Source organism: Chelonia mydas, chromosome 1 (assembly GCF_015237465.2).
Source record: "Chelonia mydas isolate rCheMyd1 chromosome 1, rCheMyd1.pri.v2, whole genome shotgun sequence".
Lineage (NCBI taxonomy): Eukaryota > Metazoa > Chordata > Testudines > Cheloniidae > Chelonia > Chelonia mydas.
In genome coordinates, this window is record NC_057849.1 from 163,592,256 (window position 1) to 163,613,715 (window position 21,460).

The 21,460-nt window shown below is 39.5% G+C and overlaps 1 protein-coding gene across 2 annotated transcripts in view; it reads left to right on the forward strand.

The window, feature by feature from the left end:
• Positions 1-9,766: 9,766 nt before the first annotated feature.
• The window catches only part of GRIK1 (glutamate ionotropic receptor kainate type subunit 1), a 237,972-nt gene continuing 226,278 nt past the window's right edge, over positions 9,767-21,460 (forward strand). For both annotated transcript variants that reach the window (XM_027832881.3, XM_037905334.2), the window contains exon 1: positions 9,767-10,503. In XM_027832881.3, coding sequence (XP_027688682.2) covers positions 10,380-10,503 — 124 coding nt within the window. In that variant the 5' untranslated portion in view covers positions 9,767-10,379. The remainder of the gene's footprint in view (positions 10,504-21,460) is intronic.

Genomic DNA, 21,460 nt, shown 5'->3' on the forward strand with positions numbered 1-21,460 from the left:
TGGTTTAATTTGTGTACTGCAGAGGAGAACTACATTAAAATTACATCTAAATTACTTATAAAATGTTATTTGTGAAGGATTTGGGTTATTAAGAGATCTACGAAAGCATATCAGGGTTGGATTGTATATAATATAATTTCATATATATAGGAACTTCAAGCTAATTCTGAAGGAATTATTTCCTTAATTTGGTTGTATTTTAATGATCATTTATTTTCCTGTGTAATTTCATTTTTTGTGATTGGAAATATATGATAGCATTTTAGGGAAATATTTCAGACATGAAAATATCAAGTGCTTGATCCAAAGCCCATCAAAAGTCTATAGAAGAATCAGGCTCCCAAAGCAGAAAATATCTGGATATGAAGATCTCAATCTCAAACCCCCAAGACCAAAACGATGCTGGTTGTAAGGGGAGGAACATTAAGTACTACATCAGGACACTGACCATCCCTTTTTGCCCAAAGTGATGATAACCCTCATCATACTATTCAACCCCTCACTGACACTAGCCGACAAAGTAGCAACAGCAGTGAGTCCACAGTGAGTCCTGCTTTCTTCCCCCACTCAGCTTGCTAGGAGGCTTTGCCCACTCAAAGATCTGACCATGGCAACCTGTGCATCTGTCACCTACAGATCAAATTGCTACAAGTCATCATATCTGGGGCCGAAGTTGGAAGCGATGGAGAAACTCCAGCTCACACAGAATATGGCAGCCTGGCTCATTCGTGGGACCACTCGGTATGAACACATCACCTCTATGATCCTCTGGCTCCTAATTCACTTCTGTTGCCAGTTCAAAGCCCCGAACAGGTCAAGATTGAATTCCAGTCAGCACCAATGTCTCTGTTCATGATCTGCCAAGGCATACGATCTTCTCTGGCGCAATGGAGCTGACAAAGCCCAGAATAAAATACGTGAGAGCAAGACACAGCACACTTTCAGTCAGTTGGTCCCAGCTATAGAACAAGCTACCTAGAGAGAGTGGGAAGGGCAAAAACCAGAATACTCCATGAAGTTCACCATGGACCTTAAGTATGAATCTAATCTACCTGTGCAGCCTTTAGACCCTATACCAGTATGGTGTCAAGTATCAGAGGGGTAGCCGTGTTAGTCTGGATCTGTAAAAGTGGCAAAGAGTCCTGTCGCACCTTATAGACTAACAGACGTATTGGAGCATAAGCTTTCGTGGGTGAATACCCACTTTGTCGGATGCATGTAGTAGACATTTCCAGAGGCAGGTATAAATATGCAAGCAAGAATCAGGCTAGGGATAATGAGGTTAGTTCAATCAGGGAGAATGAGGCCCTCTTCTAGCAGTACGACCCAATTTCAGCCATGGTGGAATACTGCAATAACCTCCACACTCACTGGGCATTTAAGCCAAAACCAGGAAAACAAAAATGTATAAAAATGGAGAGGGGAAAAGTTAGTTAAGACAATTCTTATTTTAAACTGGGTGGAGGTTTGGTATAATTTTTAGTTTTTCTAAACCAATTTATCCATAATGCATACTGGTAAAATGGTCTATGTAGTGCTCAGTACAATTTAGTAACAATATACTTTTAAAAACATATGTGTTACTGAAAAATTCACCACAAGAAGTATAAATGTGGGAAATTTGAAGAGGCTGTTTTCAGGAGTCAGTCAACATTCTGTCTTTCAATGGGGCGAATTCTGCTCTGCGCAAATTCAGATTAACTCCACTAACTTCAAATGAATTTTCTGATTTCCCTCCAATGTAGCAGTAACAATGTAAAAATGAAGCAGATTTGGCTCAAAGTCTCTATTTCTGTATATGAGGCACCAATAACATTCTGTATGGTTTTTGGTGGACTTAGGTTGCATTTTAGATTGTAGTTTATGTCCTATAGTTAAATACTATGGCGGGGAAAAGTAGCTGCTGCTGGGGGGGAAATTTTGCAGATTAAATTTAGACCGGTTCAATGGAGTGCATTAATGTTAGTTTCTTGACGATTTCTCAGCAGGTGTTTCAGTGAAGAGTTTGCTAGAGTTCGGAAGGAGAGTACTGTCTTGATGGATTTAAAAATATGAATGAGAGCAACTGGATAAGACAGCAGAGTTCTTCTCACGTGACATTTAAAACCTTCTAAGTTTTATACTACGTTCATTGGGAATAATTTATATTTATCTTATTGTGTGATGTTTATATTTATCTTATGATGTTTTAATAAAAATAATATTTTATCTTATTGCTTTTCATCTGAGAATTAATTAAATCTCAATCCCCAAGTGAGATGGGTAAGGATTAGTATACTCAGTTTACAGATGGGTCAGTGATGCACTGCTAAAATAGAAACAATAAAGGTTCACTTGAAGTTTCTACCACCCTTGGTGGCACATGTGACATAATTAGCAATAATAATAATAAATAATAATAATAATAATACCTATTTGTATTACAGTAGTGCCCAGATGCCCATTTCTGAATTAGAGCCCCATTGTGTTAAGTGCTGTAAAAATGGGATTTTCAGAAGCGCTCAGCATTGGCCTAATTCTGTTCTGACTGAAGTCAATGCAAGCGTTACTATGGCCAGAACTGAGTGCTTTTGAAAATCCCACCCCAGAATACTCCTTCCTACTTCCCCACCTAACCTCCCCTGCAAAATCCACCAATTCCATACTCCCTTCCGCAAGCCCACAAATTCTTTCATACACACACACTCACGCACCAACCTTCTTGCCCCATCATGCTTACTCAGACCCAGAACCTCAATGACACTCCTCTAGGTGGTTCCCCTATTTGGAGGTGGTTCCTCACAGCCAGAGTGGTGGCAGAGGCAGGCAAGCATTCTATGTCTTCTGCTGGCAGGAGTGATGGCAGGAGGGTTGTTCCTTGGACTCTGTCTGTGGAGGATAATTTGTCAGGTGGGGTGCAGAACCTCCTGGTGATGGGATAGGTTTTCTGTTTGGGAATGGGTCTCCTTAGGAACCCTAAACACAAGATTGCTGGTCAGTGTCCCTTGTCTGGTGTATGTGTAGTGGTCAAACAGTAGAACAGTACTGCCCTGGGCTGGTGGTGGTAGTGGTGGTGGGAGGGAGGGATTATAGTAGAAAATCAAAGGTGACTAACATGTTGCTGAACATGCAGGTGTGGGAATCACTGACGGTGACGAAGTAGTGTTATTTGACCAGGTAAATGACAACACTGAAGGAGGAGAGCGCAAGTTTTGGGTTGAGAAAGGCTATATGGGACTTTCTCCAAAGGCATTCAGCAGCATGTGATTAGGAGTAGAGGAAGCAGATGTTGGGGATGACCCACGGTTGAGGGTTGTGGTGGGACAGAGAGGCAAAGGAATTGAGCAAAATGAATCCACAGTTGATGTTAGGGAGGAGACAGTTGCAGAAAGTGGCAGAGAAGTTGTGTATATTGATCGACTGGAGATTACAGAAATGTTAGGTGCGGCAGCTAGTAAATTGGTTACTTTTAAGAAGATTAGGTGATGATCAGAAAGAAGTAACTCGGCTATACTGGGCACCCTTAAAAAGCTTCACCAGTTAGACAGAGTCCACCTTTGCCAGTGGAATCCCTCATTTTTAAGAGAGGGAATCTCTCTGGAAATCGTAGCATTCTTCAAACCTGGGGAACCTCAATGTGATTACAATACAGTGAGTAGTGAATTATTTGAACTATCAAGTTCTATCTATTTGAACTATCAAGTTCTAGAGCCATCTACTGTTTGCAGGTGATATAGAAAGGGCATATTTTAGTAAGAAAAAAGGAAAAAAAAGGAATTATTAATTACTTCCTCTGTTTTTAAATTTCTGGCAGTTTTTTTCTATGGTATATTCATAGTAGAAGATTTTGTGGACACAAGGGATTGTTTGTTTGTTTCAGGAGCAGAATGCTGATTTGGTGTGCTATTTTTAAATGATCATATCAATTTCCGTGTTATGAGGTGTTGCCCGCAGGTTATGAAAGAACTAGTGGAGTGTGATTTATTAAGTTTCCATTTGGAGTTTTTATTGCTACTGTTTTCTAAAATGCAATGTTGACTATTATACTGCATGATGTTAGAGGTGTAGTGAAATGGTCAATGTGAATGTGGAAAAAATGTTCTTACTATAATTAGTATTAAATGACTTCTAAGACCTGAATCTACAAAGGAGACACTGTTTAGATCAGACAATGTTTAAGTTAAAGTTTGGTATCAAGGATGAACCAGGTATCAGATTTGGATTCAGTGGTGCCAAAATTTCACAAAATTTGAGCACATTGGAAGAAATTGTATGAGCCATTCTCACAAGATTTTCTTTATATTGGGCAGAAATTTCATGAGGATAACTGTCTTGACATTTTGGCCACATCCAAACATGAAAATGGAGCTGTTCTAATTTTGACACTGGAACTAAAACCTTAGGAGAAGGATTTAAACCCTGGGATTCAAATAAGAATGCATCTGAAACATTAAGAGGTTCCAATTTATAGCAATATTAATATGGCAAATTACACATTTCAACCATCTAAAACTAGGTGTTGTGAAAGGCAAGGAACACCAGCCTCTGATTTTTGCTAAAGAGACAGTGTTAATATTTATAACACTAATGTGTTTTACAGTTAGTCCAGGGTTTAGTTAGTGCCTTTCATTCTCAAGGTATTTCAAAGTATTTTACTAATGCATTGAATAAAATACCGGCAATGCCATGAATGAGTAAGCAAATGTGCCAGCCAGTACGAGCTGAACAATAGCTCAAATGCAAAAATTCTGGGCATCGGAACCAGTTCATTTGAGAGGAGGAACGTTGGCCAGGACACCTAGGTTTTCCTCTACATTTTTCCGAAATATGCCCAGGTGGACACTAAAGATCCTACGACATCCACCAGAGACAGGCAAGAGCCATTGTGGTTTAGACACCTTGATTTACAACCTCAACTCAAAAGGTGCAGCTCTCCCCATTGCAGTGAATTGCAGTGTCAGCATTTCATATTAACCCACATCTTGGCGTACAACTTGAACTGTTGAGTTTCTGACCCACACAGGCAAGAATACCATAAAAAACCATACTGAGATCAGCTGAATGAAAAATGAGGGAGGCGGGGATTCCAAGGAAATGTCAACACATTCAAAACATTTCCTGTCCTTGTGTGTTTTAAAATGGTCCCTCCTTTTTCATTTTTTTAAATGTCAAAACCAGGTAATTCCTAAAGAAGATTTTCAGTTTTTAATTTGGAAAATGGAACATCCCAATTGTAAAAAGGTCCCACCAATGTGACTAATCTGACCAACAACAAAAAATACAGAAAAAGAAAAAAAAAACCTGACAGAAGAGCAAACATTATTTTTTCCTCATTTAAACTTTTAACTGAAAATGAGGAATGGAAAACTTTCTAAAAATTGAACAAGTCTTTGGCAACATTTCAGTTTTTTAAGAGGGACCATTTTTCAATGTAAAGTGGTTTCATTAGAAAAACTGCAACCAGCTCTAATATTAATATATATTAAAGAACACTGTGCATGTATTAAATGCTTGAAAACACTTAAAATACAGAAAGAAATGGGCTACAATGGGACGTAAACACATGCTTAAGTGCTCTGCTGAATAGAGATCCTTTTCAGAATTAGGGCCATGGTGTATTTTTCAATCATTAATACTCTGTTTAAAAAAGGAAAATCCTCTTTATATCAGGACTAAACTGTAGAGTATATTATGTATATCTCTTTACCAGTTTGCATTTTCAGAAGGAAACAAATTTCTTCGTGAAACAAGGTATGCGGCGGAGCAGAGACACCCAGACAGGACTCTGCTGTGCCCCGTCAGGACCGCAACCTTCTTCGCACCTTGTGCCTACAGGGATTGGAAGCCATGCAGTGCAGGGAGCCCTCTACAGCTCCTTTGTCATAGCCCTGCTCACTCACTCCCGTGAGGAGCCATCTAGCAGCAGGGTGGCTTCCCCTGCAGCCAGGGGCATGTCCTCTTCCTCCTTCTCGTAGTCTGGGCCAAGGGTTTCTGCTCTATTATCTGGACCTTCACTTTATTTGAATTCCTTCCTTGTTCCGCAGCATAAGATACATGGGGGGCAAGGAAGGGATTAGGATTAAACGGCAGTTCAGATAATAGCGTCTCAGATAAACGGGAGTGTGTCTTCTCTGACCTCCTACAGAATACAGACCACTGACTTCTCTGAATTAATTCCTCTTTGAATTCGAGCATATCTTTTAGAAAAGCATCCAATCTTGATTTTAATAAAAATCCAGTGATGGAGAATCTGCCAAGATCCCTGGTAGATTGTTCTAGTGGTTGATTAACCTCACTGTTAAAAACACGTAATTTATTCCTAGTCTGAATTTGTCTAGATTCAGCTTCCAGCCATCAGATCTCGTTATACCTTTGTCTGCTAGATTGAAGAGCCCATTAGTGAATTTTTGGTAGGGATTTACAGACTGTGATCAAGTCACCCCTTAACTTTCTCTTTGATAAACTAAATACTCTGAACTACTCGACTCTTTCAATACAAGGCATGTTTTCTAATTCTTTAATCATTCTTGTGGCTCTTCTCAGAACCTTCTCTAATTTATCAATATTATTCTTGAATTGTAGACACCAGAAGTAGACGTATTCCAGTAGTGGATGCACCAGGGCCAAATACGAAAGTATTATAATCCCTCTGTTCCTACTCAATACACCCCTTTACACATCCAAGGATCACATTAGCCCTGGGAGTTCATGGTCAGCTGATTATCTACCATGACCCCAAGTCTTTTTTCAGCATTACTGCTTCCCAGGCTAGAGTCCCCCATTCTGTAACTATGGTATGCATTGTTTGATCCTAGATGTATGACTTAACACTTGACCATATTGAAACACATATTGTTTGCTTCTACCCAGCTTACCAAGCGATCCAGATCATTCAGTATCCTGTCCTCTTCATTATTTACCACTTCCCCAATCTTCGGGTCATCTGCAAACTTTATCAGTAATGAATTTGTGTTTTTTCCAGTGCATTGATAGAAATGTTAAATAGGGTAGGGCCAAGGGTGAAAGTGGGCCAGTATGGGCTGGTACCGTGTACCGGTAAGAAGCCCGTACCGGCCCGTATACAGCCAACATTAAAGTGCTGTCGAGGCCCTTTTGCCCCTCCCTGTTGGTGGTCCTGCTGGTAGGGGCCCTACGGTCAGGGCTGCCGATGGGGGCGGAAAGGGGCAGCTGCCCAGGGGCCGGCGATTTAAAAAGGCCTGGGGCTCCTGGCTGCAGCTGCTGTTACTGCGGTTGGAGCCCCGGGCCCTTTTAAATCACAGCCGGAGGCCCAGGCGGTGCGGGCCAGGCAGCGTGGATGGGTTGGCTGGGGGAGGCTGACCTCCCCAGCCCCACCCCTTCCGCTCAGGGGCCCAGAGCCAGGCCCCCGTACCGGTAAGTGTTTCATATTACTTTCACCCCTGGGTACGGCCAAGAACCAATCCCTGCAGGACCCTACCAGAAATGCACCCACTTGATGATTCCCCCTTTACAATTCAATTTTGAGACCTACCAGTTACTTGTTTTTTAATCCAGTTGACGTGAATCGTGTTTAATTTGTATCATTCTAATTTCTTAATCAAAACGTTATACAGTACCACGTCAAAAGCCTTATAGAAGTCTAAGTATATTACATAAACACTATTACCTTTATCATCCAGACTTGTGATTTCATAAAAAATAGAAGATATGAAGCTGGTTTGACAAAATCTATTTTCCATAAACCATGTTGATTGGCATCAGTTATATTACTCTCTTTTAATTTTGTATTAATTGAGTCCCATATCAGCCACTCCATTACCTTGCCCGGGATTACCCAGGTCATCCCATTTTACACTTTTTCAATACTGGCACAACATTCACTTTCTTCAAGTCCTTTAGAACTTCCCCAATGGTCCAAGACTTACTGAAAATCAACATTATGGTCCAGCAAACTCTTTGGCCAACTCTTTCTAAACTCTCAGATTTTAGTTATCAGGACCTGCTGTTTAAAAAAAAGTCTAACTTTAGTAACTTCTGTTTAATATCCTTCTGAGAGACTACTGGCATAGAAAAAATATTTCACCATTTCACTGAATACATCTGGCCTTTTCCCAAATACAGAACAGAAATATTTATTGAACACGTGTGCCTTTTCTGCATTGACACATTTTACCATTTCCATCTAGTAACTGACCAATACCATAGTTACAATTCTTTTTGTTCTTAAATACTTTAAAAACTCCTTCTTATTGTCCTTAACTCTGCTTCTTGTCTCCTCTTGCTTCCCTTATCAATTTTCTACCATTCCAAGCCTCTAATTAATATTAATTGGTATCAACGTACCCTTTTGATATCAGTCAATATCAATTAAAAGCTAGGAATGGTAGAACATTGATGGGAAGCAAAGGGACACAAGGAGCAGATTTAGGGACAATAAGGAGTTATTTTATTTATGTATACACATATATACACACACATACATTTATATATGGAGAGAGAGATTCTTTCACTTTCCCTCTAAGCCATGTTGTTGTTTTTTTCTTGATAAGGGCTTTTTGGGTATCTAGCAAAAAGTTCTTGAACTGCTTATATTATCATTCATATTTTTGTGCTTAAAATCTCTTTCAGATTCTTTTGCTCAATTTTTTTCAGTTTTGTTAAACTGGGCCCTTTAAAGTAAGCATATAAATTGCTGGTCGGGACTTTATTCCGCCTGCACATGATTAATTACACTGAAGCAATCAATAATTTTTAGTTTTGTGATCAATTTCTCTTTATCTGTCTAGATGCAGTTTAATATAGAAATACCCCATGTTGGGTGCAGAACTTTTTGAGTTAGAAAATTGTCATCTATCATTTTTAGAAATCCCAGGAACATTTTAGTACTGGCTACGTGAGATCTCCAGCATATGCCACTCAGTTTGAAGTCCCCCTCATGCTAACACAGTTTTTTCTTCCTCAACATTATAGATAGGTGCTTAAGGAGCTGGTCATCCTGCTCCTAAATGTGATTTGGTGGTTTGTTGCAGACACCAACTAGTACTCCCAATAAAAGGTAGAAGGAGAGGGTTCAGAGCAGAGCTCTGAAGAAGAACCACAGAACCCATGACCTATCTCACCCCACCAGAAGCAGGAGAAGGCACGCTGGGTGACAGCCTATTTCTGCCTCTCTGGGAGCCTGGCACAGACTAGCCAGGCTAGGAAGCAGAAGGTACTCCCTACACAGTTACCCCATTGCCCATCACTCTTGGTGGAGCCAGGTGATCTAGGAGATCAAGAAGGGGACTTGCCTCTGTATCCTCTGCCAAACTGGGCATGAGATCAGGTGCCAAGAAGGGGGCAGGAGGTGGCCCCCACTCTCTCTAGCTTCTTTGCAGAATTAGCAGCAGACTGGCAGTCAAGTTGAAGGAAAAGCAGCCAGAAGTGGGGGCTGTGAGGTGGAGAGAGAACCCCCCATCCCACTCCCAAAAGCTCCTCTGTCGAGCTTGATAGGAGATAGCAGGGGTTGGCACTTAGCTTCAGTTGCTCCCAGAAATGTGTGCACAGCAAGGAGAACTGAAGTCTCATACTCCAAAAGACCCCTGCTGTGTCACACCCACTGACGTGCTGGGTTTGTGGGTCTTTCACACAGTAAGGGGGGGAAGGAAAAACATTTAAAACAGAGCAGGACAAGATGGTCCAAAAAACCAGAGTATTTTGCAAGGCAGAATTCAGGGGCAGGTGGACACCAGAAAAGAGATTTTATTTCACTTTGGTCAAATTGACCAGTTTCAAGTTGACAGTGCTGCTTTAATCATATCCAGGAACAGCATCAGTGCCAGCCAATACGGAGATTAGATTTGCTTGTATCATCAGGATGCAAGCAAAGATTCAATCAGCTCTAGAGCAGCAGCATAAAGTACTTCTGTGCGTGTGAGAGCGAGGGAGAGAGGTGGCTGAGATCCCAGTTAATCTGCTGGAGATCAGACTAGTGCTGGAACCTCTGCAACAACTCCCTTCTCCCCCTCTCTCCCTGCCCTTCCTTTCTTTTCTTTTCTACCTTTGTACTTGACTATAGGACGAATGAGCAAGACACACTAGCCATTTCGAGCGGCAACTTTCCACCGCCTGGAGCTCAACACAGAACAGAAGCATCGATTCATAATCTCTGGGAAGACCCTTTTGCAACGTGCAACTAACTGATGGAGGGGGAATGATGGGCTAAGAGAAAGAGACACAGAGAGAGAAGTGTAACAGGACCCAAAAGAGCAGCAACAGCTATTCATGTCTAAATACCTCATAGGAAACATACACTTCTAACACTTTGCACAACAAACAAGAAACACAGAGAGAATGAGGTGGAAATATAGCCTAACTCGGAGCAGCTTGTGAGCGCAAGGAACTGGCAGGGGCTCAGCATGAATTAAAAAGGAGTGAAGAAGATGGAGAGCACCCTTCGCTGTGAGCCCCAGCTCTCTGCTATGGATACCAGCAGGGGACTCTTATTTCTCCTTCTCTACGTTTTAATAGGCATCCCTCAGACTTTCCAGCAAGTGCTAAGGATCGGTAAGTGCCGATGGGGGGTGGGGGGGGAAGAGGGTAAAGAAGGGCTCAGTGTTTCCCTCCCTCTGGTAACTCTTAGGGTGAGGGGTGCTGAGAAATGTGTATGCGGTTTATTGATTGTATTGATATTAACACACACATTTGGATTGTACACACGGACTGTGTACAGTACATTCAAATGACAATATGGCCCTAACCCCCTTCAAATATTATGTATACAAGAAGCAGATCAATTTATTTTATATATATATGCACATCAATTTTCCCCAAAAAACCCCTATAAATCATATTTATTTATTTCTTATACACACTAATTGAAAGGGCTTCGGATTATCATGCTGTAACTTGAACTACTTAACAAGCATCATTCTTAGGTGACAGGGCACATACTGCTCGGAGCTGAAGGCTGGCTGCAGTGCACACACTGTGGCTTGTGCCCTGCCTTGCTGGTGCATTTGTTTGGAGCGCCCTAGGGTGCTTCTCACTCAGTCTCTCTCCTTCTACCTGTCTTTTCCCTTGGATCAGCACTTGCCACCCTCTCCCTCCTCCCTGCCACAGCTTCCATTATACCAGGAGCTCTCAAATGCCAGTGAGGTGCCCCAGAAAGAGGGAGGTGGCTGTGCCCAGAGTACTGAGGGTGGGGGGGTTGCGATGAGTTTCACCGCTAAAAAGTTCCACTTAGAAAGTCTCAAAGCCAGTCAAGTTTGCTTTCAAATTCAGCTCCTGGTCAGAGGCTTTAATAGGCAGACTAGCATCCCTACACAGTGTTGTCTGTTAACCTTTGAACTGGCTTTTTCATTTATAAATCACTTGGAAGACTGGAACTCTAATGCTGTAGAATTAATTGAAGTCCTAAAAGACTTAAACCAAAGTGGCTAAAGTGAGGCCCTGTGGGCTGGAAGTTGCCCCCCTCCCCCTACTGACAGCAAGTGAGATCTCTAGCCATGGGAACAAGAAGACAAAACCTACCAAACAACCGTGTAGAACGAACAGGCGTCAGAGTGTTTAAAATGGTAAAATACACAACGACAGAGCATTTAATATGAACAAAAAATGAATCAAACACAATGGTTTTTAAGTCTAGTCATTCATTACAATGCCAAGGAGACAACAAAAAATGATTCAGTGACCTTAAAATGCATGCCAAAAAGTAAAGAGATTTTCTTGCTCAGAATCAAAGAGCTGAAAGCTAAAACATGCAGAATGTAAATGTTATGGGGTGTGTGTATGTAAGAAAGAGTGGGGTGTGGAAGGAGGGGGGAGAGAAATCCTTATTTTCCTCTGCCCCCATGTAACCTTTGCTTGGCGTGAATATACCACAAGCACTGTACATACATGTTGCCCCAGAAAACAGGAATTTATTTTTAAATAGAAAACTCTGCACCATGGAAACAAGGCTTAATTCACAGGAAGCTCCTCTTCCTACAGTGGGTTTCTTGTGTCACTCAAGTCAGACAGTGAATACAAAGTATCAAAAGAGTTAGGGACTGGCAGAAACTGTGGGGAAAAAATAAAGGTGGAATCCCCCACCTCCATTTCCTTGCACTCTCTCTCTTCTATTTGATTTATGTCTAGCATGAAGAAGGGGGAAGGTGTGTGGAAAAGGGACAGACACATTCACAAAGGAATATTCCTGCCCTTAGTCAGCTGTCTGAGGGCTTGATCCTGCAAACACTTAACCTGCTTCATACTACTCACATGAGTAGTTACCTTAAAGTCAAGGGGCCTATTCATACTCATATAGAGAAAAGGAGTTTAACTTTGATAAACTTGAATAAAACAAAAATGGCAAAATACACACACATGGGGTCCAATCTGGTCACATATGGGGTCCAATCTGGCAAAATACTGAGCAGTTCCTGCAAGGCAAACGGGAGTTGAGCGTAATGTCCAAAGAGTGTAACTCTTTGTATTCCATACGTACTCAGTTATTTTGTGCATAAACTGAAAGTGAAATGGACTATTTTTGCTGTATAAACACTAACCATTGTAATGCAATGAAGCTGTGTAATACTGGCATAACAAAGTGCAGTGTGTGCAGAAAATATGTGTGCAGAATTTAGAAGAAATAACAATCATCACACTTACATATGCTGGTAAATTCAAGACATGGTTCTGCAGTTTTCAATGGGAAATGGGCCTGAATAGAGAGAGAAAGATATCTTAATGTGTTAAATTAATATGCTAAACAGCATCATTATGCTTCAGAAGTACATTAACTTTGGCCCTGATCCTGCATATGCTTAATTTACTTACTTTAAAATGAATAGCAATTGAAGTAAATAGGACTACTCACAAGCTTAAAGTTAAGCATATGCTCAAGTGCTTTGCTGGATCGGGCCACAGTGTTCAGCTCCTTGCAAGATCAAGCCATGTTTCCTATGCATTTGTACAACAGTCAGAACAATGGGATCCTAATCCTGACTGGGCCCTTTGAATGCTACCACCATATAAATAAACTACAAGTACTGTATACACTTAGTAAACTTTAAATCACAGCAACAAGTACACATACAAATACACACTATAGGAGAAAAACTATTCTTATATTGTTTTTAAATGCAGATATTCAATTTTATACAAGTGTAAATTTTGATTAGTATAGTTAGTCTGCCTATACAGAAATGGCATAATAAATATTAATCCTTCACATCCATGTACCATAACAAGTTTCTCTGTAGAATGTATCACTTTTACAGGTGACAAATGGAAATGATGTGGATGACTCCTCAATTCCATTTTGAGATAAAATACTTTCTAACAGTGAAAAACATGCTATTAAGCCATCATACTTTCTGATTCATGTTCTAGTTAATGAAGAAAAGGAAGACAGTGGTATACCATGGTGCAGTATTTTGTATCTGAATGAATACATTGGTGGCTTAATTGCATTTTTCACTGCTGGAGTGCTTTTGGATTATTTGATTTTGTTGGCTTATATAACAAATTAGTGTACTTTACTGCTTACATTTAATTACTAGAGAAAGCAGCTCATGAAGGAACATGTGACATTTAGAAATTCTAGATATTTCTCACTATCTAGGTAATTATTGCTTTTCAAATGTTGCCTAACACTTTTAACAAGAAAAGACAAATAATGGATTTCAATACAACCAATAAAACTAAATAATTACGTATAAATAATTTAATAATTAAATTTTGTTTTATTCTCTCTCCATAAACAAGAGATTTTGAAAGACAGTACTCCACTCAGTTTCAGACAATACAGCATTTAGATTCTAGTGCATTTCTGGGCTATTCCTGTCAGGTACATTTTTAAAAGCTTTTTCTTTTGTGCAAGTTCATACGTCAAAGTCCCAGGCAATAACATCTATATCTACACGCATACACTGAACTGCATTATATAAAGGTACAGTTAAACTTAATGAACCCAATACTTCTGATTTAAAAGCAAAGGATTTCTACTTTTTCACTGTCAACCTAACCTTCGTACCCCGTTCAGTCTATCCTATGCTACTTGTATAAAATAAATGAGCATGCCCAATGTAAAGCTCAAATGAGAAAAGGAAGAAATAACAAAATTAAAAAACAAGCATGCACTAAACTGTGTCGGAACAGCTCCCAAAACAGTGGAATCCAAGAGTGAAACAGAATTATTTGTTCATTACGAGTGGACTCACAGCTTTACCATTTCATAGCAATACTTAATTGATACCATTCATAAATCCAAGTTATAAGAATATCCTTTAATGCTATGTTGAATTATCACATGACAAATTACAAAAATATATTAATTTAACTCATTTTCCTGATTAAAATTAAACAATGGCTGAGAAACTTCACAAGTCACTAATATAGCAATGAAGTTCATTAAAAAGGAGGTATGTCAAATTTTCAACAAATACTTTAAAAATGTATACTTGGCTGAAGCATGGAATTAATCTCTAAAATTAATACCTCTTCAGAAGTAAATGAATAATATTTTAGGTTTCATATGAAACATTTTAGGTGCTGAAACAGATAAATTGCAATTTGCATGTAACTTTTGTATGGACTATTGTAGTGGTATCGTAATTTCTGAAACATAGGGTCAAATCCCACAATAACTTGTTCCCTAACTGGGCAAAACACCTATTGATTCAATGCGGAAGAAGAACAGGTTTTGTTCCATTCTATTTAACAGAGACAGACAGACAGACAGAGAGATTTAATCTCGCACATACACACAAATCAACCGAATTTACGAAATACGTTTTAAATAAAAGTTAAAATTTTCAATGTTGATTTGAAAACATCTTCCTTTTTTATATTTATTTTCTTACTTAGTGCCACAGATAAGGTCTTTCTAATGTGATATTACTGCACTGGCACCATGGAAGGAGTAAAGGAAACTTGGCAAGAGACTTCTATCACAAATATGCCTTTTTTGTAAATTGCTTGATTAGAGGCTTTGCTTGTAACATCAATGAGATGAATATAACATTGATTATTCAATAGGACTGTGTCTTCCTGTGTATTTTGAAAGTCCCTATCATATTTTTGGGCACTGCTGCAACATAAATATTAAATCATATCTACATCTCTGCTTTGAGATGGACTTTAGTAACAAAATTGTGAAACTTGATAAAGTAGTATAAATTCGTAGGATTGTATTGTACATCTATACACAAATCAGACATCAGCTGCTTTTTGGTCCTCGGAATCCAGATGCTCAACATTTCAGCATTTAAGCTTACCATAATTCCCTGTAATCTATTAACACACTTAACAGTAAACTCTTTGTAACAAATAATTTCTTAAGGATTATTGCTTGAAAACACAATGCTGAATTATATGGCAATGAAACCCAGGTCCCCCACACTGAAATTGGTGGAGTTCCACAACATGTAAGTCAGTGGAACATTTGGTCTACAAGCTTTGAAGGGATACTGTTCGTTAAAAATGCATTTAAAAGATAAATGAGAGACCATTAAGGAAATCTAACATCTGAGGAACACAGTCCTGCAAACCTTTACTCTCACAAATAAAAGCAATGGGGTTCCCTGAGGTTAATGCATGTGCTGACCTCAGTGAAAACACTTGTAATGAGTAAAGGTTTGCATGATTGGGTCAAAAGTAATTAAAGCAGAAATATGTTAAAGCTCATTGGCCATTCACTTTTTGTTCTTTATTTATGTTGGACAATGAAAACAGACCAGCCAGTTTTACTCTGATTTCTAGACTTTCATTTTCTGGTTCTTATGTCTTAGAAGAATCTTGCAATATTGGGTTGCAGATGCTGCAGGGGAATATTTAAAAACCCTGTGCCAGAGCCTTCGCTGATGTAAATCAGCATCACTGTGTTGAAGTCGATGGAGCTATGCTGATTTAACCAGCTAAAGGTCTGACCCTAAGTATTTAATGTATGAAAACAAGGGAAATCTTTCATAATTCCAGTCATCAGGCACCCTTACTCAGACTGAATAGTACCTGGCAAAAATCAAGCCCTATATTTATTTTTGCCTTAGTTTTACATCAGTTACTTGGAAATACTGTATTTCTGGAATTCATTGCTAGGGTTGAGCAATGGTGATCACTCAGCACACTAACTCTATATTTGTGTGAGGACTGATATCTCAATAAATATGCTGAATGACTGTGTACAGTTGCTAGAATTTCATTATGGCTGAAAATGTGTAAACATCAGCTTGACATTTGAAGAAAATGTAAAGAGGGGAAATTTGTGTCTTTGTTGTAGTAAGAATACACTTAGGCTTTAAATGTCTGCTCCAGCATAAAAGAAATTAGCCATAGAGTAAAGACACAGGATAGTTCTCAAATGGTCTATAGCACTGTGGCATTTAGGCATTTCTGAGCTTGTCAGATTATGCAACAGGCAGCCAACCACTTAGGACCCAATTAACAGCATAAGATTGATGATAAATTGCTCTTGTAACTGGAGCAGTTGTCAAAAAAGTCAGTGGAGAACAAGAAAGCGAAGGTGCTGAGACTAGAACATGGCAATTAAATTACTAGAGGCTACAAATGAATTTGCCTAAATTACACCAAAACTAGAACTTTTCCAGCAGTGTAGAAATTAAGGGAAATAAAGTATGTAGAAGATATGACATGAAGATACTGTTAATCAGACAGATATTGTACATAGGAACAGAGTTCTATCTGGAGACTTCTTACTATTACTTTCATTTAGCCTCATGTAGGTATCTTTTCCAACATTCAAAGAAACAATATGGGTAAACAATATGGAAATACCACCAAGGAATTCTATCAGCCCCTAAAAAAAACTTAACCCTTTCCTCTTCATTTCTGGCCACATTTCTAATGTGATTTTGTTCTAAACCATGTGATGATTTCAAACATATGTAGGTCCCGATCCTGCAACAAACTCCATGCAGGCAGACCCATGCACTAGCATGGAGTCCCATTCAACTGAGGTGGGCTTTAAACAGGTTTATGGGTCTACCAATGTGCATCAGCTTACAGACTTTAGAAAAGACCCAGGGTAAACACCCAGTCCCAGTGAAATCAATGGGAGTTTTGCCGGGACGGGGAGGCATGTCAGGATTTCACCCTATATGCTTTGTTTAAACAAAATAATTATACCGAGTTGTGGCAGAGAGAAGATTTGCATCTCTAGTTCTTGCCAATTATTATCTGGAATGCACAGTGGTAAGGCTATTGCATAAGGAATAACTCATAATAATAATAATAATAATAATAACATAATAATAAAAATAATTCATAATAACATATGAATAAATGTTAAGTTTCTCTGAATAAGCCTTTTATGCTTACAGCCCTATTTATAGCCTTTTAATGTAGCCAATTTTTCCTACTTTCTGCATATATCTCATAACAAACTTACAGTTCCTAATTTCACATACTTAGAGGACATTTGCCTCATCATCAGTCCTTGCTGTTAACTGTAAGCTGCTCCATATGGCCCTGTCTTCAGTTAACGTTTTCTATTCACTCAGTGACTACAACCCCAATACTTTTTTTTCATTACCAAACTATTTTGTACATCCTGGTCAGTAATAAAGCTTAAATCTCCCCCCACCCCTCCAAGTATTTTAAACAACTGCCTCTAATCTTCTTTTCTCAGAAAGGCTTGATTTGACTGACTGGACCATAGATTGTACTGCAGTAAAAAAAAAAAAAATCCTATCCAAGAACTGATTAGTTTTACTCCAGAGCTTTGGATCTGTGACCTGCAAGCCCAGTTTGTCCTAGTTTTCTGTTGACTTTAGGTTTTAGATTACAATAATGAGTTTATGATTTTGGGAGAGGTTTAAAATGGGAATGTTGCTATTACCACTCTCTGTGCTGAAGCCAATAAAACTTTACATTCAAAAACTTATTTTCAAAACTATATTATATGCTTTTATTGAGTCAAGTCACAATTCAGAGTTAAAATCACACTGTTCCAATTGTGCACATTTGTCATCAGAATCACAGGTGCCAGAGATTGAAAGGTTTCCGAGTTACAGCCGTGTTAGTCTGTATCCGCAAAAAGAACAGGAGTACCTGTGGCACCTTAGAGACTAATAAATTTATTTCAGCATAAGCTTTTGTGGACTACAGCCCATGAAAGCTTATTCTCAAATAAATTTGTTAGAGATTGAAAAGCACTATTAGGATGTCTTGACTTTTTACCTGCCAACCAATGCACAATTGCTCTCTACAGTATCTTTAAGGCACCTCCTACACCTAGATATTAAATTAGTGTGTCAAAACAGTGAGAAAACCTGAATCACTTATGTTCCACTGCAGTACAGGCAGGTGAGTTAATAACAGAGTGAGAACCTTAATTCATAAAAGCTTATGCTCAAATAAATTTGTTAGTCTCTAAGGTGCCACAAGTACTCCTAACCTTAATTCTGAGTTTCCTTCCTTGTTGGGTTTACATCAGGATTTTAAAATTATTTGTACAAGTTATATGTTTTATGTCCCTTAGCGTTAAAATTACCCCCAAAATCAAAATAATAAGTATTAAACATTCTCTTAACATTGTAACTGTGTCCAAATTCTGCTGTCAGATAGGCACAGTCAAATTCTATTTACTTCAAGGGGAGCAGCTGTGCATATGTCACAGTGCCTGGGTTCTGAAAATGGAAGTCGCAACCAACCTCTCCTTCCCACATTTATAAATGGGATGGTAGACCCAGTTAGATCCTGACTAGAGAGAGTGGCGGTCCCAAAATGGAACAGATTGAAAAACACTGGAGCAGAATTTGGCCCTAGTTGTATAGATGGGTGTATGAGAATGTGCATGAAACTCACAATTCCACTGAAGTAAACCTAAATGGAAGCAAAACTCCACACATCCATCATGCTCAAGGAGCTGTTCTGATACAAATATTACTATTTATGTTAGGGGCTCTGTTCCTGCTCCCATTCAAATCAGTGTCAAAACTCCCATTGACTTCAATGGTGCACTGTCAAGCCCTTAAAATCAATGTGATTTTGCCAGCCTTCCATATACAATATACTATTTGGTTTTTGAAACCAAAAACATTTTTTTGTCCAGTTTTCCAATTTGTTTTTCTCCCCTTTTCCCCCCACCCCCGTGACACATTAGCTCAGCTATATTGGGTCCTTTTTCTGATAGCTTCTGCAGTGCGTGGTTATCTAGCAGTGACTTGGGGCATTTACAGTCTCTTCAGCTGATATTTCCTCACTTCATTAATGCTTACATACCTCATGTCTGAGCTTTGACCCTCACGATCAGGGATAGAGGCACACAGAGGCCAGGAAATAGTCTCATTGGGGACATCAAAGGGACAATCAGTATCACTGGTGTTAAACATTTGTAGACAGAGAAATCAGCCCAAATTCTTTGCCAGTTTACACCCAGTGCAGTTGTGTTGACTTCACACCAACGACGGCTTCCAATAATGTGGGTTAGGAGAAGGTACTAGTAAGATCTCAGCCACTGCAAAGTGAAACAAAGAATACCAGCGATGGATGAGGGTAATTTGTCACTGCAGAGACAGGTTTGCATTTTTATTCAAAATAGCGACCCAGCACCTCCAATGAAAATATTAACAAAATGTTAACTACAGTGTAATTTGGTGTCACTGCTAAAGGCCTGCATACTGTACAACAGAAACATTAGGCAGTCAACAGCATAATATGAATCATGATAACCTTGGAAGAAGGTAGATTCTCTGAAATCCAGGTTTGGTATAACAGCACAAGGCTTTATAAGTAGATAGCCCTGCATACCTTATGCTCATAACTTGTTGTAAGAAGTAGAAGTCCATGGAATATGGTGATTAAGGAAGAACTGTGATTAATAATAGTAATACCTAGCTCTCATGTAGCACTTTACAACAGTGCATCTCAAAGCATAGGCGTCAACTCTGTGGGTGCTCTGGGGCTGGAGCTTTCACTGAAAAAAAATAGTGGGTGGTCAGCACCCCCTGGCGGCCCCACCAGTCAGCTTCCCCCTCTACCCTAGCACCTCCCGCTCACCGGCAAGACCACCAGCTTCTCCCCCTCTCTCCCAGCACCTCCAGCCTGCCACAGATTAGCTGTTCAGCGGTGTGCAGGAGGCCCTGGAGGTAGGGGGCAGAGCAAGGGCAGGGCACGCTCAGGGGAGGGGGTGGAACAGGGTAGGAAGAGGCAAGGCAGGGGTGGGGCCTTGGGGGAAGGGGTTGACTGGGGGTGAGGTCTGGGGCAGAGCAGGGTTCAAGCACCCCTGGGGAAATGAGGAAGCCGGCACTATGTCTCAAAGCACTTTACAAAGGAAGTATCATTATCCCCATTTTAGAGATGGGGATACTGAGGTACAGAGCGGTAAAGTGACTTGCCCAAGGTCATTCAGCAGGCCAGCGACAGCTGGGAATAGAAGTCATGTCTCCAGGGTCTGAATCCAGTGCTCTAGCCACTATGTCACAACTTTGACACTTCACTGAACTATTTATAACAGATGAATATTTGTACAGCTCCCTAAAACCTGTGAAAGCGCTAAGTGTTAATTATCATTGCTACAAAGGGTCAGACATATTATTTGTCTAATGAAACAATTTAAAAACAGAAATGTGAGCTTTTGTTTTAGAACCAAAATTACTCCCAGATCCTGGTGCTAAATTGGCTGAAGATCTGGATTACTAACAGTGGGCTCAGTCCTCAGCCTCCAATGTTAACAGCACAAAAGCACTGAAAAAAACCCAAGACCTACCTTACAGTGGCAGTTGACGATTCCCCCTAACACTAGGGAGCCTGGGGAGTTGGTGAGCCCATATACTTTCAAGTAAAAAAAAACAAAAACAAAAAAACAAAAAAAAAATGAACCAAAAGTAATTTTTTTAACCCCAACCACCCTCCACTACACTAAAAAGTCTTAAGGGCTTCAAGCCAAATCGGTCATTTCTATAAAAGTTATGAATGGAAATCTCAGATTTGATGGAACATGGAAAGTAGTTTACATGAAGTAGTCACTTTATGTTAATGGAAGTGCAAATTAATCTGCATTTCTCTGAATGATCTCAAGACATTCCTCATTTGAGTATGTCATGCCAAAAAACTTCAGAGTAGCAGGCCATAGGGAGCAGGCAAGGATTCTGCAGCAACCGTGTAACCTAGGTATAACTCTATTTGATGTTCATGTCCAATAGGAACGTATTTAAAAGATAGGTCAGCTTTTTTTTTTTAAAGACTACAATACTATTCTCTAGATTGACAACCATGGTCAGGTTGACCCACGAGTGAAAACACATCATGAACAAATTTAGACATCTTACATGTACAGCAAGTTAGCACTTTCTTAAAAAAAAAGTTTGAAGCAATAAACCACTGGGGAATTTTTCCCTGTAATCTGGAGGGGGGTGGGAGGCTGGAAGTATATAATTATATTGTATGAATAAAATAATTTTGCTTTTTTGCTGGTGAATACTAGCCTTCATTTTGGAAGACTTCAGATAAGCATAACAAATTATAAATAATAATAATCTTAGATAGCTGATTAGAACTCAGGTATAGAATATCTAACACT